Source organism: Acanthochromis polyacanthus, chromosome 18, assembly GCF_021347895.1.
Source record: "Acanthochromis polyacanthus isolate Apoly-LR-REF ecotype Palm Island chromosome 18, KAUST_Apoly_ChrSc, whole genome shotgun sequence".
NCBI classification, from domain to species: Eukaryota; Metazoa; Chordata; class Actinopteri; family Pomacentridae; genus Acanthochromis; species Acanthochromis polyacanthus.
Window position 1 is genome coordinate 19,060,316 of NC_067130.1, and position 18,350 is coordinate 19,078,665.

General features: G+C 39.6%; 1 protein-coding gene across 1 annotated transcript; it reads right to left on the reverse strand.

Annotated features, from left to right (window-relative positions):
* Positions 1-11,428: 11,428 nt before the first annotated feature.
* cops4 (COP9 constitutive photomorphogenic homolog subunit 4 (Arabidopsis)) lies at positions 11,429-17,539 on the reverse strand. The gene is made up of 10 exons (XM_022198338.2): positions 17,376-17,539; positions 15,122-15,201; positions 14,876-15,027; positions 14,678-14,781; positions 14,440-14,593; positions 14,140-14,290; positions 13,860-14,030; positions 12,510-12,625; positions 12,340-12,424; positions 11,429-12,062 (listed from the first exon to the last, which is right to left on the reverse strand). The coding sequence occupies exons 1-10, from the start codon at positions 17,447-17,449 to the stop codon at positions 11,929-11,931; spliced, it is 1,221 nt and encodes a 406-aa protein (XP_022054030.1). The 5' UTR covers positions 17,450-17,539; the 3' UTR covers positions 11,429-11,928.
* Between the last annotated feature and the right edge of the window lie 811 nt (positions 17,540-18,350).

The following is an 18,350-nucleotide window of genomic DNA, read 5'->3' on the forward strand; positions in this document are numbered from 1 at the left end:
AGAGGCATATGAACAAAATATCATGCTGAAGTTTGGTGTATTGTAAAATTAGTTATCAGTTATCAGGATTGAGCAGGAAACAAACACCATTAATTACTCATTTTTGTTTAATACAATTAATTAAATTGCAAAATCTAATTTAAAATTGTGATATTTCATTAAAATCACTTTATTCCACGTGTCGAATTCAAAATTTCTCTACAGATAAACCAAATTATATGAAAACAAAAACAACAATCTGTTATCCTCTGCACACCCATGAATCCAAGATCAAAATTCAGGGACTTTTCAGCTGAAACGAGAGCAGATGTTTGTTTTTTTTGCCTCAGTAGTGGTAACACCTGTGGTCACTTGAAAAATGTTGTTTTGCAATTTTTGTACAATAAGATAACTAAGAAATTCAACTTTATTGGATTTTTTTTTTACATTATTTAGGACATTCTAAGTTCCCTGTACTACAGTGAAGACATTTCTGAGTTCTCTCTCCTTCTAGTCATGCTTGTGCTGTCTCTCTGAAGATTTATATTGCCATAAAAATGACTAAAAATGTGACAGGAGCAAAGAAAAAGAAATGCCTAGCAACAGTTTGAAACAGTTTGAGACTCTGGGGGTTAAATTTGTCAAAGTACAGCCGTTACATAAAGTTCCTCATAATGATAGCAGCTATTAGGAGGTCATATTGTATAACAGTGGAGGTTTATTGCCATACGTGGGCTGGTTGTGGGAGTGTCTCTTTTTAGAACATCTCTGTGCAATAAAACAGCGATTAAGCCCATAACCAAGGTAGTGACGTGGTCTGATCGGTTAAAAGGCTCTCCTGGTTCCTGCTCTCAGTCTGACATCCAGGAGCCTCCATCTCCAGGTTCACCCAAAGGTAAGGTGTATCTCCCAAACAGATTACTTGGATTTCCCACATTGATGCTCAAAAGAGGAGGAAATTAAAGCGGTTTCTACAGGAGAAGATGATCGCAAAATAGGCCAGAAACGTTAATAACAACAAAACCCTTTTCACCCCACAGAGAGACGTTTTAATCCTGATCATGGCTGTGAGAAACCAACCAGGGAGTTTCACACCTTCTGACTTCCAGACTGGAGTCACAGATTGCTGCAGCGACATGAGCATTTGTAAGGCCTCCTCCTGCTTGCTTTTTCTCAATTTACACACGTGGACAAAATTGTTGGTACCCCTCAGTTAAAGAAGGAAAAACCCACAATTCTCACTGAAATCACTTGAAACTCACAAAAGTAACAATAAATAAAAATTTATTGAAAATTAAATAATCAAAAACAGTCATTACTTTTGAATTGTTGATTAACATAATTATTTAAAAAAACAAACTAATGAAACAGGCCTGGACAAAAATGATGGTACCTCTATAAAAGATTGAAAACTATTTGACCAGAGTGACATGATTAACTCAGGTGTGTCATTTAATTGACATCACAGGTGTTTCCAAACTCATAATCAGTCAGTCTGCCTATTTAAAGGGAGACAAGTAGTCACCCTGCTGTTTGGTGAAAAGGTGTGTACCACACTGAACATGGACAACAGAAAGCGAAGGAGAGAATTGTCCCAGGACATCCGAAAAAAAATTATAGACAAACATCTTAAAGGTAAAGGCTATAAGACCATCTCTAAACAGCTTGAAGTTCCTGTGACAACAGTGGCTCATATTATTCAGAAGTTCAAGACCCACGGGACAGTAGCCAACCTCCCTGGACGTGGTCGCAAGAGGAAAATTGATGACAAATTGAAGAGACGGATCGTTGGAATTGTATCCAAAGAGCCCAGAGCAACCTCCAAAGAAATTAAAGGTGAACTCCAAGGCCAAGGTACATCAGTGTCAGATCGCACCATTCGTCGTTGTTTGAGCCAAAGTGGACTTCATGGGAGACGACCAAGGAGGACACCACTGCTGAAAAAAACTCTTAAAAAAGCGAGACTGGAATTTGCAAAAATGCATGTTGACAAGCCACAAAGCTTCTGGGAGAATGTCCTTTGGACAGATGAGACCAAACTGGAGCTTTTTGGTAAGGCACATCAACTCTATGTTCATAGACTCAAAAACCAAGCATACGAAGAAAAGAACACTGTCCCTACGGTGAAACATGGAGGAGGCTCAGTAATGTTTTGGGGCTGCTTTGCTGCATCTGGCACAGGGTGTCTTGAAAGTGTGCAAGGTACGATGAAATCTGAAGACTATCAAGGCATTCTGGAGAGAAATGTGCTGCCTAGTGTCAGAAAGCTTGGTCTCAGTCGCAGGTCATGGGTCTTCCAACAGGACAACCATCCAAAACACACAGCCAAAAACACCCAAGAATGGCTGAGAGAAAAGCGTTGGACTATTCTAAAGTGGCCTTCTATGAGCCCAGATCTGAATCCCATTGAACATATGTGGAAGGAGCTGAAACATGCCATTTGGAGAAGACACCCATCAAACCTGAGACAACTGGAGCTGTTTGCTCATGAGGAGTGGGCCAAAATACCTGTTGACAGCTGCAGAACGCTCATTGACAAATACAGAAATCGTTTAATTGCAGTGATTGCCTCAAAAGGTTGTGCAACAAAATATTAAGTTATGGGTACCATCATTTTTGTCCAGCCCTATTTCATTAGTTTGTTTTTTTAAATAATTATGTTAATCAACAATTCAAAAGTGATGGCTGATTTTGATTATTTAATTTTCAATAAATTTTTATTTATTGTTACTTTTGTGAGTTTCAAGTGATTTCAGTGAGAATTGTGGGTTTTTCCTTCTTTAACTGAGGGGTACCAACAATTTTGTCCACGTGTGTAAATTCAAATATACACACAGTTAGGGATACATTTGGGTGCAAGATGTGGAAGGATAGGATCACATTTATAGGCCTGTCTAAAAACTATAGGTCAGATTGGAAAGAAAAAACAAAACAAAAAAAGGACAACAGTAATCATGTGTTTAGTTTTTAGCATGTTCATTTGTTGTAAATAATATGCTATTTGTAAAAACTGTTTTTTTTTTATGTGGATGTTATGTACAGTTTTGTCCTGTTTTTGTCATAGTCAACATGTGGTTCATACTTTTCTGTGATTTTACTAGATATTATGTGTAACTTCATTGTTAAACCTGTTAAAAATGCAGAGTTTGCACCAATACAAAATCTGCATCTGAAGAGCTTTTAATGTAACTGATAAAAAAACAAAATCCTTAACAACGTATTAAAAAGTATATCTGAAACTGAAAGGAGGCTTCGGCCTTCAAAATGAGTCAAAACATTTTGGGCAGTTTGGTCTATATTCATTATAGATTGAAGACTGATTGTAGGACATTTCCTTCCCCTGTTCCTCAGGCCTCTGTGGATGGTTTTGCCTGCCCTGCCTTGGCTGCCGCATCGCCAGTGACATGAACGAGTGCTGCCTGTGTGGAATGACTCCGGCCATGCGCAGCGTCTACAGGACCAAATACAACATCAATGTGAGCAGGAAATGAATGAATGTGGATTAAAAATGATCTGCTCGGTGCAGAATTGCAAAAATTTGTCGAAGATCTCATGTCAAAAGGAAATTACTCTAAACTGATTCTGATAGTCAGTTAACTGCAAATATGCAAAAGGTTTTATGGTTTTAGCTAAAAAATATAAACATTTCATGAGAAAACAGAGAAAAACTAAAAGTAAGATTTAAACATTTCACTTTCGCCTTTTTGATTTCTTCTGAAGCATTTTGAAAGGTCGCTTTTCTAAACCTGGAGATGGTGTAGAATTGTTTAGTATGACAGTGTTGCCTTTAGGGTCATTCCAGAATTGGAGGACATTTGAGCTTCAGTATTTTTGAAAATTAAACCTTCTCTTTTACAATTTTCTGCTACATAGTCATCAATAATAGGTAATAAACTATAAAAGGCTTGACTGGCTCAGCTTACACATCAGTGGTGCCATTTTTATTCCATGCCCTGCTTTAATCACAGTAACAGGGTTGCTAATCCATGCTAATGTTAGCTTTTTCTCAGGAGGAAATGCTAGGTATTTAGCTAGCTGTTACTGCTGACCAAGAGGACAAACTTACTGATGGAAAAAAGTAAAGAATAAAGTAAAAAGAACTTGTCTTATCCTGATAGTATGAGGTAAAGTGAGGCATTCAATCAAGGCTGACAATGTTATGAAAATATGAAAAATAGAAGAGAGGACATAGCTTATGCTAACAGGATTGTTGTGGGACATAGGCTCCATGCATAATTATTATTCAAAATATTATGTTGATTTTAAAAAATGTTCCCACAATTACAAGAGAAATCAATGAAAAAAAATAATACCAAAAAGAGACTTAAATTTCATTGTAATTATTTGAGATGCAATTTGGTCATCAGGGGGGTGGGACAAGAGAAAAATGGCATTTCAGTGGGAATTCCGCTCTTATTTGGTATTTTAAAAATATTTACTCTAATTCTGGAATGACACTTTAGTGTTTTTTCTTTTTAAATTTAATATGGGTAGACAGAACAAGAGCTGTAGCCTAGCCGCAATAGACAACCCACGGCAACAAATTTAATTCTCTGCCAGGGAGGGTCTCGTTACCCTCCATAAGGCTCGAGGCTGGATTCTCCTAAAACTGGCCGGACCAATCTCTATGAAGTGTAGAGTCAGAAGGCAGGCGTAACGAAGTGACGACAGAGGCATGACGATTCTGACAGAAACAACCAGCGCACAATAAACAGTTATCTTTCGACTCGGCTTTGGCCACAGCCCTTAAAGATTTGAAGCTAAAATTCAACTTGAAAGATAAACAAAGGACGGCACTGAAGTGTTTCATTGAGAAGAAAGATTTGGACTTATGCCGATGGGATATGGCAAATCCTTAATATACCAGTTGGCTCCGCTGGTTGGGAAGCTAATGGGATTTAGCCACAATCCGCCGGTGCTCTCGGAACTACGTCAGCCTATTCGTTGCGTTGATTGGTTGTATGGGAGACGCCAGCGTGTCGTCATTTGCTATGGTCACGTGGTACAAGACTGCCACTGGTTGGCAAGAACTGGCAGTAACATAACGGCTTGCTACGAGAACGGTAGCGGGTTTGAAACAAATACGTACAGTTATCGCTTTTCATGAATGAAATTGCACATGTATTTACCACAATGGTAATAGCGTGTGTAGTTGTTGGTTGTACGAAGCGTTTTGAGAAGGGATCAAGCTTGGAATTTCACCGAATACCGATGTCAGGAGAGAGAAGATGGCGGTGGCTTCAGCCATCAACAGGAAAAATTGTACCCCAGTAAGCAGCAGAGATCGTGTTTGTGGCTCCCACTTTTCTTCAGGTAAACTATTCAATAGTTTAGCATGTTTAGTATGTCCAACTTTGAGCTTATTTACCAAAAGATATTGATTTAGTGTCGCATCCTTCGCGTGAAGCGATCTCTACACTTTCGGTTTGGTTCAGTGTTGTCATGTGTTACCGATCACTTTTTAGACGATGAAAGTATACTAAAGTCAAATGAAGCATATTCAGTAACATCTCCTTAAGCCAGCAGCCTCCTATTTGTCACCATATGTGTTTCTGTATGCGTCTAGCGGTCGTTTTTTTAGAATTGTCCTATTTTCGATCACCAATGCTGTGGGTCTGTTACTGTTACATAGAAGCCATACTGCAGACAAAAATACAGCAACTTCTTGACGTTTCTTTGACATCTTGTTGAAGATTAACAGAAGATATATTATTTTTAATTCATAATTATATATTTTTGGGTGGGTGAACTGCCCAGCGGTGTCAGTCAAGTAAAAATAAATGTCGGCGAAGGAAATGAAGGATCTTCAACCCACCCAGTCTTCAAATTGTAGGGATCTGGCAAGGTTTTACCGTTTCCCTGATATCTCAGCTTACGTATATTTGTCGGGCCTCAGGTGATAAGGATTGAGCATAATTGGACAATTTCACGGAAGGATAGTTCGCATCAGCCATTGTTCCTCTGGTTCCTTTTGGCAACCAGCGCGGTAATCACGTGACTTCGTGACGTCACTGTTTGTAAACACTGGCGTCTCCCATACCTACCCAATTGCTGCAGAGGGATTTGATAGACAACCTTTTAGCCCGCCTCCCTCCCTGTCGAGCTTCCCTTGACCCTTGTGCCGTCAGAAACATGGGTGTAGCATGGCTAGGCTACAAGAGCTGAGCTTTAGGTCAGTTACAACACAAGTAAACAGGAACAAAAAAAATCAGCTACACTTCCATCAGACCCTGTAATTAGGCTGCTCACTTTCCTCTTTTAAGCGTTTATTGCTGCTTCTGCTTCTGTTTTCTTTTTACTGCACAAACTTTACACTCTATGGTTTCATTGTTGCTTTAATGAGCAATTTGACGTTTAACGGTGATGTTTAGTGATTTATTGTGACTGGTGATACAAAATTAGTAACGGCAACAGCAGACAGATACAATATTTCCCCCAGAAATGCAGTGGAGTAGAAGTACTGCTCAAGGAAAAGGTACAAGTGACTAAAAATTGTGCTGAAGTATAAAACTCAGTCAGTGTGTTTAGACCCTAGTCAAAGCGGTCAAAGGTGGCTGGAGGAAAAAGTGAAGCTGATTTTTGTTCCCGTTTCCTTGTGTTGAAATAATTCCCGTAATAGTTATGACAAATCAAAGCCATAAAATTTACAACATTATTGCAAGCCATTTTTCAATATCCACACACGTATACAACTTCCTACTTATCATAAACATTGCATAACTGCGAAAATTTCCTTGACTAAATGACCTTATGAACTACCTTATCAAGAAGGCAGTTCTGGATGAAGATCATCAGCTGCACCCATCCATAGAAACTCATACTGCGTAAAAGGTCATTCAGTGCAATTATTTTTTCTCAACCAAAGGATCATATGAAAACATCTATCAAGCCTCGTGTTGTCCTGCGGGTGAAATTGACCCGTTTCAGAGTTATATATTTTCACAGTGAAACTTCTGATGTCCACATTTTCAACATTTTTGGAAAATTTTTGAAAATTTTTTGGTGGAAAAAGATTTTTTTTTTTAAAGTTTCTTAAGAACATTCACAAAAAATCTAACAAAATCCAGCAAAATTCACTGGATTTTGTTTGATTTTTTTGTGAATGTTCTTAAAGAAAATATTAAAAGTTTTACTGATATATATGTAATCACTTTAGATATTTTTAAGATTTTTTTGGAAGATTTTTAATCATTATTTGAAGATATTTACAATCATTTTCTTGACAAATTTGGGGGATTTTTATTCACAAAATTTTAAAGGGAAACATTTAAGAAATTATTGTAATTTTCTTCCTGAAGGTTCTGCAAATTTTTAGAAATTTGGGGAGTTTTTTTTATTGGGTTTTGGGATTTTTTTCAGACGAGGAAACAACATTTTTGGTGTCGGTAAATGAAGACAACAGGAGGGTCAAGTTCATGAGATGTCAGAAAATTCTATTTCAAGCACTTTTTTCATTATGAATTTTTGATGTTTGATTCCTTCTAAGCTTTATCAGTCTGTTCAGATTCAGAATCTGAATCAGTCTCTTATGTTTTATATTGGGTTGAAATTTGTGTTGACCATGAACATCACTTCAAGGATAATTTGAAATTAATTAGTTATTGTTGAATATTTTAATAACAATATATACTGTCAAGCCAAATGAAGAATCTTCAGCTTTGAAAAATGTACATCTCTCACTATTTTTAATTTCTTGCAGTTAAATTTAGATCTGTTTAGTTTTAATATTTTTCTGTCATAGTGGAAAGGCATTTGGCAGCACATAAAACACTCACTGCTGCAGATTTTCCCCAAATATACTGTAGTTTCAAAACTAACCAAGACAAAGAATAACCTGTGTTTATGCTATTTTTTAAAAAATTCTTTCCATATAGAAAAATGTTAGCCTTCTAAATCCCAGAACATTTCAGGATCTTCTTTTGATCGTGTGACATTTTCAGTCACTGTTGGCTCATTTTTCTCTGCTGAATCAGCACAGCCATGACGGTCTTCACTGCAATACAACACAGTTTTAATGCCATAAATCATTAAAAAAAAAGTATGGATCATATGTCCCACGACAGCCGAGTCAGTCATAGTTTCTCAGTTGGAAACCAGCAGTGCAGACTTTTTAGAGACATGCAGAATGAATTGATTTTATTAAAATATCTTGAATTTAAGCTTAAATTTCACTAGAGGAATTCACAATTCAAGGACTGCTGGATAGATGAAAACCAAAAACATCTGTTTTTACAGCATCCGGCTGTAACAAAAAAAATTTATATTGGCATCTTTTAAAAAGAGAACACAGGGGTGATGGTTGCTGGAAATGTTCCTCTGTACCCCTATGTAGATATTCCATTAAAAATCTGCCGTTTCCAGTTAGAATAGTCATTTACCACATTAACAATGTCTAGACTGTATTGCTGATTCATTTAATATTGTCTTCATTGAAAAAATAAGGCTTTTCTTTCAAAAATAAGGACATTTCTGAGTGAACCCAAACTTTTGAACGGTAGTGTAGAAAAGAAAACAGGTAAAGGAGCGGTCATGTTTCTAGGAAGTCGGACCCGAGCAGAGAGCACACCACCAAGGCTGGGTGAAATAAAGTGATTTTATTCCTTAAGGAGGTGAATAGTGGAGGGAGGTGAGAGGAACCAGAGTGCGGCGGGTGGTGTTCGAGGATTCCTGATGGCCGGAGGCAGATGAGGGCGAAGAGCCAGCGGGGAGGCAAGTGTAGGTTTAAGCCGGAGAATGGCTGGAGGATTAGGGAAACGAGCCGAGTAGGGGTGTCCAAGGGGAAAGGCTTGGTGCCGACGGAATCCAGGAGGGATTTTCGGGGAGGCAGGCAGATCAGGCGGGGTTCCGGGCAGCTGGGTGTTCTAGTGGAGAAGAGAACAGAAAGGCATGTTAGTATGGCTTATCTCTGAAACCGCAGAGAGAATCAGTGTGGCTAGAGAGCAACTGACAGTAGTGTCTAGTTTAACAATCTGGCAGTGTGTGGGAGGATGAGCCAGTCTTTCATTGCAGGTTGTGTGTAATCAGCTGACGAGCCACAGCTGCCCGAATCCTGGGAGAGATGGGTAATCACCTGAGTGAAGGCAGCTGTGAAGCCACACTCCACTCAGGTGCAGCGCTGAGGAGAGAGCAGAGGGAGAGGAGAGCAAGAGAGGGAGAGACAAAGGAGGGAGACAGATAGGATGGGGTATTTGGGATGCCAGGCAGGAATAAGGTGAGGAGAGGACCCTGACAGGAGCATTTATAGCAGAGAAAGTAAGTAAAAGGGGCCTCACTTGCTCTGGTCTGAGGCGGTTAGCTTGATGGTGGAGAAAAAAGTCTCTTTTGAAACTGTTGAATTCAGAACTGTCACCTAAAACAAGCGTATCTTATCCCACCCATACTTCAGCCTTTTCAGATTCTGAGATCTGATATCATGAGACAAACCATTTCTGCAGTTCCCATCACAGACAGATAACACACATGGCTGAACTAATGTGGCAGCAGGAGTGAAATAACAGGCCCGTCCACACACGTGATAAGATTTATCTGTCGTGTGTATGTGTACAACTGAAAGATGTTATGCCAGTCGTACATCATTTAAAAATAATTTTAAAGCTGTTTGAACTGGGAGGGCCAGGTGAGTTGGAATCACCCATGACACTGCTACTGCACCTCTCACATTGGCTGCTTGTACTTACAGGGCTCGATGTGTGGAGATTTTATGACGATGTGGTGCTGTGGGCCGTGCGCTGTCTGCCAGCTGAAGAGAGATATCAACCGCAGGAAGGAGCAAGGCATTTTCTGAGCAGGTAATAGCTGTAAAACACACACAAAACACCTTTACATTCATGGAGCTCATAAAATGATGGAAAATCTTGTGTTGATTTTATGTCCTCCAGATGCTGCCATGACGACAGAGATGCTATAAATCTGCTGGACTGCTGTGCTGATAAAGCCCAATAATTTGTCTGATAAAGATGGTAAATTATTTTGCATAGTTAACACCACACTAGTCTTGTACAGTTTTGAAACCAACTGTACTCCTCTGAGGGAAAAGACATTTGTCTCCTTGACAGCTGGGTGTGGAGCGCAATAAAATACTGCTTCTATCTGTAATTGAATTTAGCTTCTGTTGTCCTGAGTAGTCAGTAGGATGTGGAGATGACTGTTGTTGACTTTGACTGCTCGGTGCTGTCATTAGCTTCTTTTCTGTGAAGGCAGCAAATCTATAAAATTGATTTTACCTGAACTCTCAAGATCTTTTTTAATAAAAATCTTTTAAGCATAAGATGTATTCCCTTGTTTTCTTTCTGTGGGTTGCTTCTCAAGTAAATCAGGTGTTCATTTTATCTCTTCTTGCTGCTTCAGATCTCTCAGAGCTGCACATTGTTTCTCAAGGTACCACTGCTAATGCACAATGTTACACCAACAACATTCTAGAAAAGGCTTCCAGTATTGGGCAAGAGGAAAAAAAATCAAGGCCTGTCACTGAATGGAAAAAGTTTAACAAACGTTCGGAATTGATATTTATGCAAGATGGTGCCCCGACTCACACTGCCAGTGTGACTCATCAATAGTGTTCTGAGCATCTATCTGGCTTTCTGCCAAAGGAGGAATGGCCACCAAACTCCCTTGACCTCAACCCAACAGAGAACTGTTGGGGAATCCTGAACAGTCGCATCTTTACCAGTTCAGCAACGACCACCATGAAACAGCTCAACTCCAGAGCTGTGTGGGAGTGGGAGAAGATAGAACCATCCACACTCAAGAACCTCCTACATTCCATGTCTGAAAGACTGAAAGCCTGAAAACAGTTATCAAAGTGAAAGGGGGAAATAGGGGTTGTTGAATAAATTAATTATATTGCATATTCCGTCTTTGAGCTTTGTTTTTCTGGGGAGAATGAACTTTTGGGACATGTCGTTGAGCAACAGGACAGCAGTCAGGGATGATATAATTATTGAGATCAATGTCTGCAGTGTGGCTTTACTGCTCAATATATAGGCAAAGAGCAAACAAGGCAGTGATTTTAGTCATTTAACATCTAATACAAAGTCAACATTGTGTCCTTTATTAGAATCATTCCAGTATTGTCTTTAAGGACAGAGGTTCTCCATTTTTTTTAGGTTTGTACAGCCTTTAAATGTAGTGTTTTGAACTTTTAACTACAGAATGATCTCTTTGTTTCACACTAAGGACTTCATATGAAATATCAACATCACAGTTAAAAACATTTTGTGTTTGCATCAGCCAGTCATCTGACAGATTTTAAAGAAAACACAGAAATCTTTACTCAGAGGGCATCAAGAGTGGACATCCCGGACGATGCTGCTATTAAAAGTTGCCTTAAAACAAACTCAGAAAGAACATTTCATGACCTTGTCCTATAAATGTTGATGTAAACTGTGTAACATTTCAATGAATTGCCACTAAGGCATTGGCACAATAACAAAACAGTGAAGCTGAACAATTTCTCTCAGGTTTAAATTTAATTCAGCAACATGGGCAGAGAGGTGTACAATGAATCAAGAACCATTTCATAGCTATTGCTGTGAAGTTAAAAACAGAAGAATGTGTTGGAGCACAAAAGTTCCAATGTATCAGTGGTACATGTTTTCTTTTTGGCCCAATTTAAAGTCAACTGAGTAAATTTTGCTTTTTAGCATGTAAACAATATAATGTCACACCTAAAGGTACATTTATAGCACAGTCCAGTTACTATTTTTATATGCCAAACACAGATTGGAAATATTGGCCAACAAGTGAGCAAAAGTAAGAAAACTGCTCTTTAAAAGTTTTGCCAAAAAGAGAAACATCTTATGAGTGGTGGTGATATCAGAGGGTGCTCCTTGGTCGCTTCCATTGCTGAGACTGCAGTGGTGATGTTTTTTGTAAGCAGGAAGACAAAACTTCAGGGTGGGATAAGGGAGCAGTTTCAGGGCATTTATTGTCTGGGAGGGGTGGAGATGTTTACTGGGTCATCTGGGCTTCCATAGCCTGTGCTGCCCACTCTGGAGCAGCCTGACGGATCTTCTCTAGGAGGTTGTTGACCTGGAAACATAAAGACTGGATCTGTTTGTCCCAGGTGGGAAGGGGTTCACGGGCTGCCAAGGAGGAAAGAAAAGAGACTCATTTCAGTGTCATGACGTGCGAACGACTATTCAAACACACTGAAGGCTGCTGGAAGAGCTTCAAGTCTTTTCATTTTAGTTTGAAAAGCCCGCCCCCTTTTGGCTACAGACACATACGACATTCTTTGGTGAAAGGAAATCAACAAATTCTGCATCATACAACCTCTCTGACCAGATTTTCCTCTCTACTTGTCATTGATCTAGTCCACATAAAATACAGAAACCAAACACGCCAGCCATCATCACTCACTTTCAAAGTGTACGATGCCATCTATTTGGTCGATGAAGCCATTCATGCGTCCTTCAGTGATCATCTGGGAAGCAATCTTCTCAGCCTAAAAGACCAAAAAAACAAACTAGAATCTCCACACACAGCAGTCTGAATGCTTTGTCAGCTCAATAACTCAACCCACGTCTCACCTTTGCTGGGGGGATTTCCAACAATGCTCCTAGTTCTTCAAAAGTGATGTTGTTGTACAGTTTACTAGCAGACAGGAGGTTGTGTTCAATCACAGCTCTGTCGAGGATGCTGGAGCCTGTAACAGAGGGAGAGAGGGAGAGCTATTCATTTGCTCTTTCTTCCATTTATCTTTAAGGAAGTCCTTATCTATTTCTGACAATATGACCGTGTTACAGCCCTGGGACGCTGTACTCCTCCTTCTTCTGTCATGATCTACTTTGTTGTATACAGCTGGGCGCCTGTCAAGCACCTTCATCCATCTGTTGTCTGGTCCTGCCTACGATCTCTGGAGCTGAAGCTGGATTGGGGCAGGCCAAACTACTGCCTCCAATGACATGCCAGTTGGCTTTTATAAGTTTCATTCATAGGGGTTCCGGCATTCGGTGCTGGTTGAGAAGCTGAGCTGCACAGTGAACTTTTGCAAAATCTGTGCCAGTGGTTGGTGTATGTGTGTGGGGTAAAAGCTAACGAGGGACCTTCGAATTGTTAAGAAAACAAAATAGAATGAGCACTGTGAGTTTTGCGATGCTACTGCGGTGTATTTTGGTTTTGAGAAGTGAACAGTCAGGGTTCATTTTTTTGTATTGATTATTTTTTTAGTTTCTCACAGGTTTTGTAAAACACACATCAACTTCAGAGTGAAATTCATGTGTTATGTATGTGTACATTATGTACGGATACCGAATTGTGTGACCGAAATATGTAGCGGGCGGCAGGAATTGATGGGACTTTGAAACACCCCCACAATTGAATCAATTGTTCCTTGTATCTTTTCCAACTGATAAGTCCTCATAAGTCCGCAGTGGCCGATTTGTAGTCATAGCTACAGTGACGCCGTGCTGCTATCTCACAATGATACAGAAATCTTGAACGAATCCATGGATCCAGACTGTAAGCTGTGTCACTGCCAAAATCTAATCACTTGGTCCTTGTGTCATTTCTGACCTTCCCTAAAAATTTCATCCAAATCTGTTAATCTGTTTTTGAGTAATGTTGCGCACAGACAGACAAACCAATGCGGATCATCACATTCCTTGGTGCAGTAACAATTGTAATATTTTTTGTCTAGCATGTGAAATACAACACATGCAGCTCAAAATGCTTTAGCACTGAAAATAAAAAAATAAATTAAAATAACGACAGTTCAAGTAAAAGCGCAAATTTAAGTAAGATTAAAAAGCAAGCAGGTACAAAAAATGACATATGTCATAGTAGGTGGCAAAAGAAGAAGGCTCAGTGAAAAAGATCTACTTTATAGTGTCATTTAAGAGCCATGTTGCTGCTGTGTAAAGCTAATTATCTCGACTTACCATCCGCTGTGGTGGCCTTCTGGTGAGGCATCAACATGGCAGCAAACTCCTGCAGCTGGTTTCCTCTGATGATGCGGTCCAGGTACATCTTCTCCAGAATGCCATAAGCAGCCAGCTGCTGACAGCGCTCATCCTTAAAGAGAGTGGCCAACATACGGGAACGCTGCTGTCCTAAAATAAATCACATTTTTTCCATGATACATGAGGTAAAACATTAACATGTTTGCTTCTTTCCATTTGGATTATTTTGAAAATATATTTACAATAGTCCTAGTGTTACCTGCAGAGGCCAGTATGGTGCAGTTCAGGGCATGTTTCAGTGCCTCCAGACGTTCACTTTCATGGACAATTGACTTATAAGACAGCTCATTGTATCTTTGTGCAGCTTCAATGAACTTCCTTCTGAAGTCTAGGACTCTGGCATAGCACACCTAAGAGTGAAAAGCATTAGGTACTGATCCACACAATCAGAGACACTACATTGTAATGTTTCTACACTGCCTTTACAGGACTTCAATCCCAGGCAACATCGACAACAGACAGGAGTACGCGGCTATGAAATCATTCAGGAAGCACGTACCTTATAGTGTATCTGCAGCTGTTCATTGGAAGACTCATTCTGAAGCAATGAGGCTCTGTTGATGTAGGCCTCTGCCTGGACAGGATCGTCGTCTTCTAAGTAGAGTCGGGCGATTTTCAGGTATGTATCCAACTTATAGTCAACGTTATATTGTCTACAAGGAAAATAAAAAAAACAGTATTTAAAGACATGGAGATATCACACAATGAGGACATAACTCTGCAAATAGCTTACTTACTTCTGTCCTGTTTCCAGGGGAATGCCAACTAAAACCTGCGCAGCGTTTCTCCAGTCTCCCTCCTTCTCATAAATGGTTGCTAAGTGCTGTCTGATTGAGGCTACCTGAGGACGTGTAGGAGCATTGCTCAGTTATGTACTGGAATGATACTACTTAAGTTTGACTGACTGAGAGATCAACAAATCTCCACTGATTTACCTGCTCCTCAAAAGAGATGACTCTTGGCTGAATCTTCTCCAAAGTGAAGTGATACACTGCTTTAGCTGTGGCATCAGGCAGGTTGGGCAGATGCGTGCAGAAATCAGTGAGCAGCTGTCTTGAGATGACAAGGCTGACATTTTCATTGACCACTGCAAAAAAAACATTAGAGGTAAGATGCTCGGTTTACATCCAGATGCACTAAACAATACGCTGATCACACAGAAGAAAGCAGAGACAGCATACTTGCTTCAACAAAGGCCTTCAAGGACTCCAGTTGATCTGCATCTGTGAACTGAATGGCCTTCTCCAAAATTTGTCGATATCTACAACAGATTTTACCGGTTAGAAACCACACAACTTCAAAACTGATGAACACAAATTTTAACGGTAAATGCACAGTAACATAAGTTTGTGTATGTGGAGTACAGTCATTTCTGGCTCTCTATCACCTCTGCTTCATTATTAGTAGGTCACAGTGTGCTATTGCTGTTATTGATTTACACATTGGGTATTTTTTAGTGTAGCAGACTCTGGGATGAGCTCAGTTTCATCCAGTCACCACAAACTGTTGTTAATTTGTCACTAAACTGTGTTGCTGAGATTTTATCATTGTGTTGCTGGTTTAAAAAAAAAAAAAAGTACACACGCTCTGAATGCAATTGTGCATGTTGGAGCACATATTGTCTGTGGTGCTTTGTGTCTTATTAAACATCCAACATGCCCCTGTTGGTTAAAGAAGTTATACTAAAAATACAAAGACATTTTACAAAATGTGCAGATTGTGTTTCAGGTGTGAGCACATCTGGATACAAAGAGGATTTAGTGGAAGCAGACTGTCATTTTACACATCAGCAGCAGTTACTACTACCTTTTAGCACATGCAGTACAGTCCTCGAGCACTTTATTCAGAACATCTGTGCAGCAGATAGCATGCTCACTACTAAGGCTGTGACTTTAAATGATTTACAGTGTCAATTAATCTGTTGAATCCGAATAACAGATTAGTTGCTTGGTCTATAAAATTTCACAGCATGGTAAAGAACACTGATCAGTGTTAGAGGAGGAAAGAAACTAAAATAGCTTTAAAAGTAAGAAGCTAAATTCAAACTAATTACTGCCAGGGCTCAAGGCTGCGACCAAAAGGGTTGCATTTGCAACCTTTTTTGGAGAATGTGACAGTTGAAGTTTCAGCTGGACACATTGTGCCAGTGCATGATGATCACTGAGCTGTACTGGTGTCGCTCCAACCAGCACAGATAGCTACTGTGTAAACCACAGTGGTGGAAAGTGGTACATTTCTAATTTTAGTGCACTGTGGTATTATTGCTTAAAAATGTAGTCTTCTCGTGAAAAGTGGAGCACACCTATATGCGCTGCTCCTGACATGTAGGAAAAAATAACTCAGTTTCATCAGGGGCAAATCTGACATTAGAACGCCCTAGTTCAACTCTTTTCAAGATCTTTTTTGATCACACCTGTCTGAGTACTGCAGCTTCCACAGCCTGCAATGTGGGACGATTAGGGAACTTTGGTAAATTATTACAGTGTCTATCGGTAAGAAAATGCTCAGAAAGTGATGTGTTTTGACTGTTACAAGGTGGGAGGTGCGACCAAATGAGAAAGTTGGTCACACCGGTGCTACCCCTGAAAAAATTAGTCTGGAGCCCTGAATACTAATTAATCAAAGTGATTAATCACCTGTCTGAGTAGTTTGCGACTCATTTAAAAGTCGATCACTACTCAATTAATAGCTATTACTCTACCTCCCATCATGCTCACATACATGTGAGGGGAAAAATAGAAATACCACTCAACATAATACAGTCTATGCTATCCACTACAACCTCAATAACAAACACACATTTAAGTTATCATATTTGTGACAATGTCAACAAAAACTGAAAATGCATTATTTTCACAGAAGAAGCATTTCTAGCAGGGACGTACTGTTGGTTTTAACTGATCAGGTGTTCATCATAATGTGTTCTGTAAGTGTTTATCGTACACAAACACTCAACGTGGTTAGTGCGACAAAGATTTGTCTCATTGACACAAAATGGCCTAATATTTGGCGTTTGTAAATTCAGAATTTCTTGTCAAATATCATGTCACTATTCTTGAGCTGTTAAAACTCTGAAAGTCGAGTTGGTCCTACACCAAGTGTGCAGCTAAAGAGCAGGGGGTGAGCTTTGAGATAGCTACTAAGTAGCTAATATAATATAATCAGCTGTTAACGTCGGGTAGCCTCTAGACTTATACACCTCTTGGACGTAGTGTTACAGTAAAAACGAGTATTTTACCGTTAAAATGCTGTGACATACCGTTAATCTGTCTCGGGTAGCTGCATGTATGGCTAATGCAGCTAGTTGGCTAACGTTAGCTTAGCTTAGTCCATCACGGCTTTTCCGCTGCTAGCTAACAGTTACTACAGCGTTTATTTCTTAAACTGTAAGAGCGTTTGCTTATTATGTGATGGTATGTAATCAGCGTTACATACTTGGCAGCGAGATCTTTGTGAGATCCACTTGAATTCATCAGCTGTGCCAGCTCCTGCCTCACTTCGGTCGCCATTGTCGTTTGTGTCGAAGTGTCAACAACACCAGCTTCCTCCGCCAAGAGACGGCGAGCCTTCAGATGGAGTCCCGGAGCGCGGTCACAGCGCGGAGCGCGGTCGGTCCTCCAAAAGTGAAGCGCGCTCTGCCTGCTGGGGGCGCGCACAAGCGAGCAGTTATTCATCCATCCATCCATCCATTTCTATACACCGATTAATCCATAGATGCACCAATGATTGAACCCTACAACTCTTGTGGGTCAAAAATTACCAGTATAAGAATCAGTGTGTTTTTATTCCTTTACTGTCATTTTGGTGAAGAAAAAATAATTTGCATTACTGTTTATATTAGATTTTTTCCACACAAAAATGTTTTCATGTTTCAAATATGTTTTATTTTTTTGTTTTTTTGCTTTATAACAGATTTTGAACATTTTGTTCACTGAAAAAGAAGAACATTACACAGGACAGCAATAGAAGAATCTCAACATCCATTTTGTTGACATTTTTCCACTCTTTTCCTGCAGCTGTTGCTGCTCTCCGTACCAAGAAGTTTGTGTACTGCATCACTCCTTGTATGATATTATCAGTGATAAAAAGCTTGGGGTCGTAATACAAGTATTGCAATTTTTTTAAATATATAAATTAACTTAAAAAATTAAATGGAATAACATCAAAACATATTTTTGAGGAATCCTTGAAACATTAAATGATAAAAACTTTTCATGTCAAAGACATTCCAAAAAGTGACCCCACCGGTTCATTTTTGACCCGCTTATACATCTAAGGGTTAATTCTCATTTGGGTCTTGGAGGAACTGGAGTCTATCCCAGCTTACTTTGGGTGAAGTCAGGGGACACCCTGAATAGGTCACCAGTCTATCACAGGGTGACAAACAATCACACTCACATTCACACATAC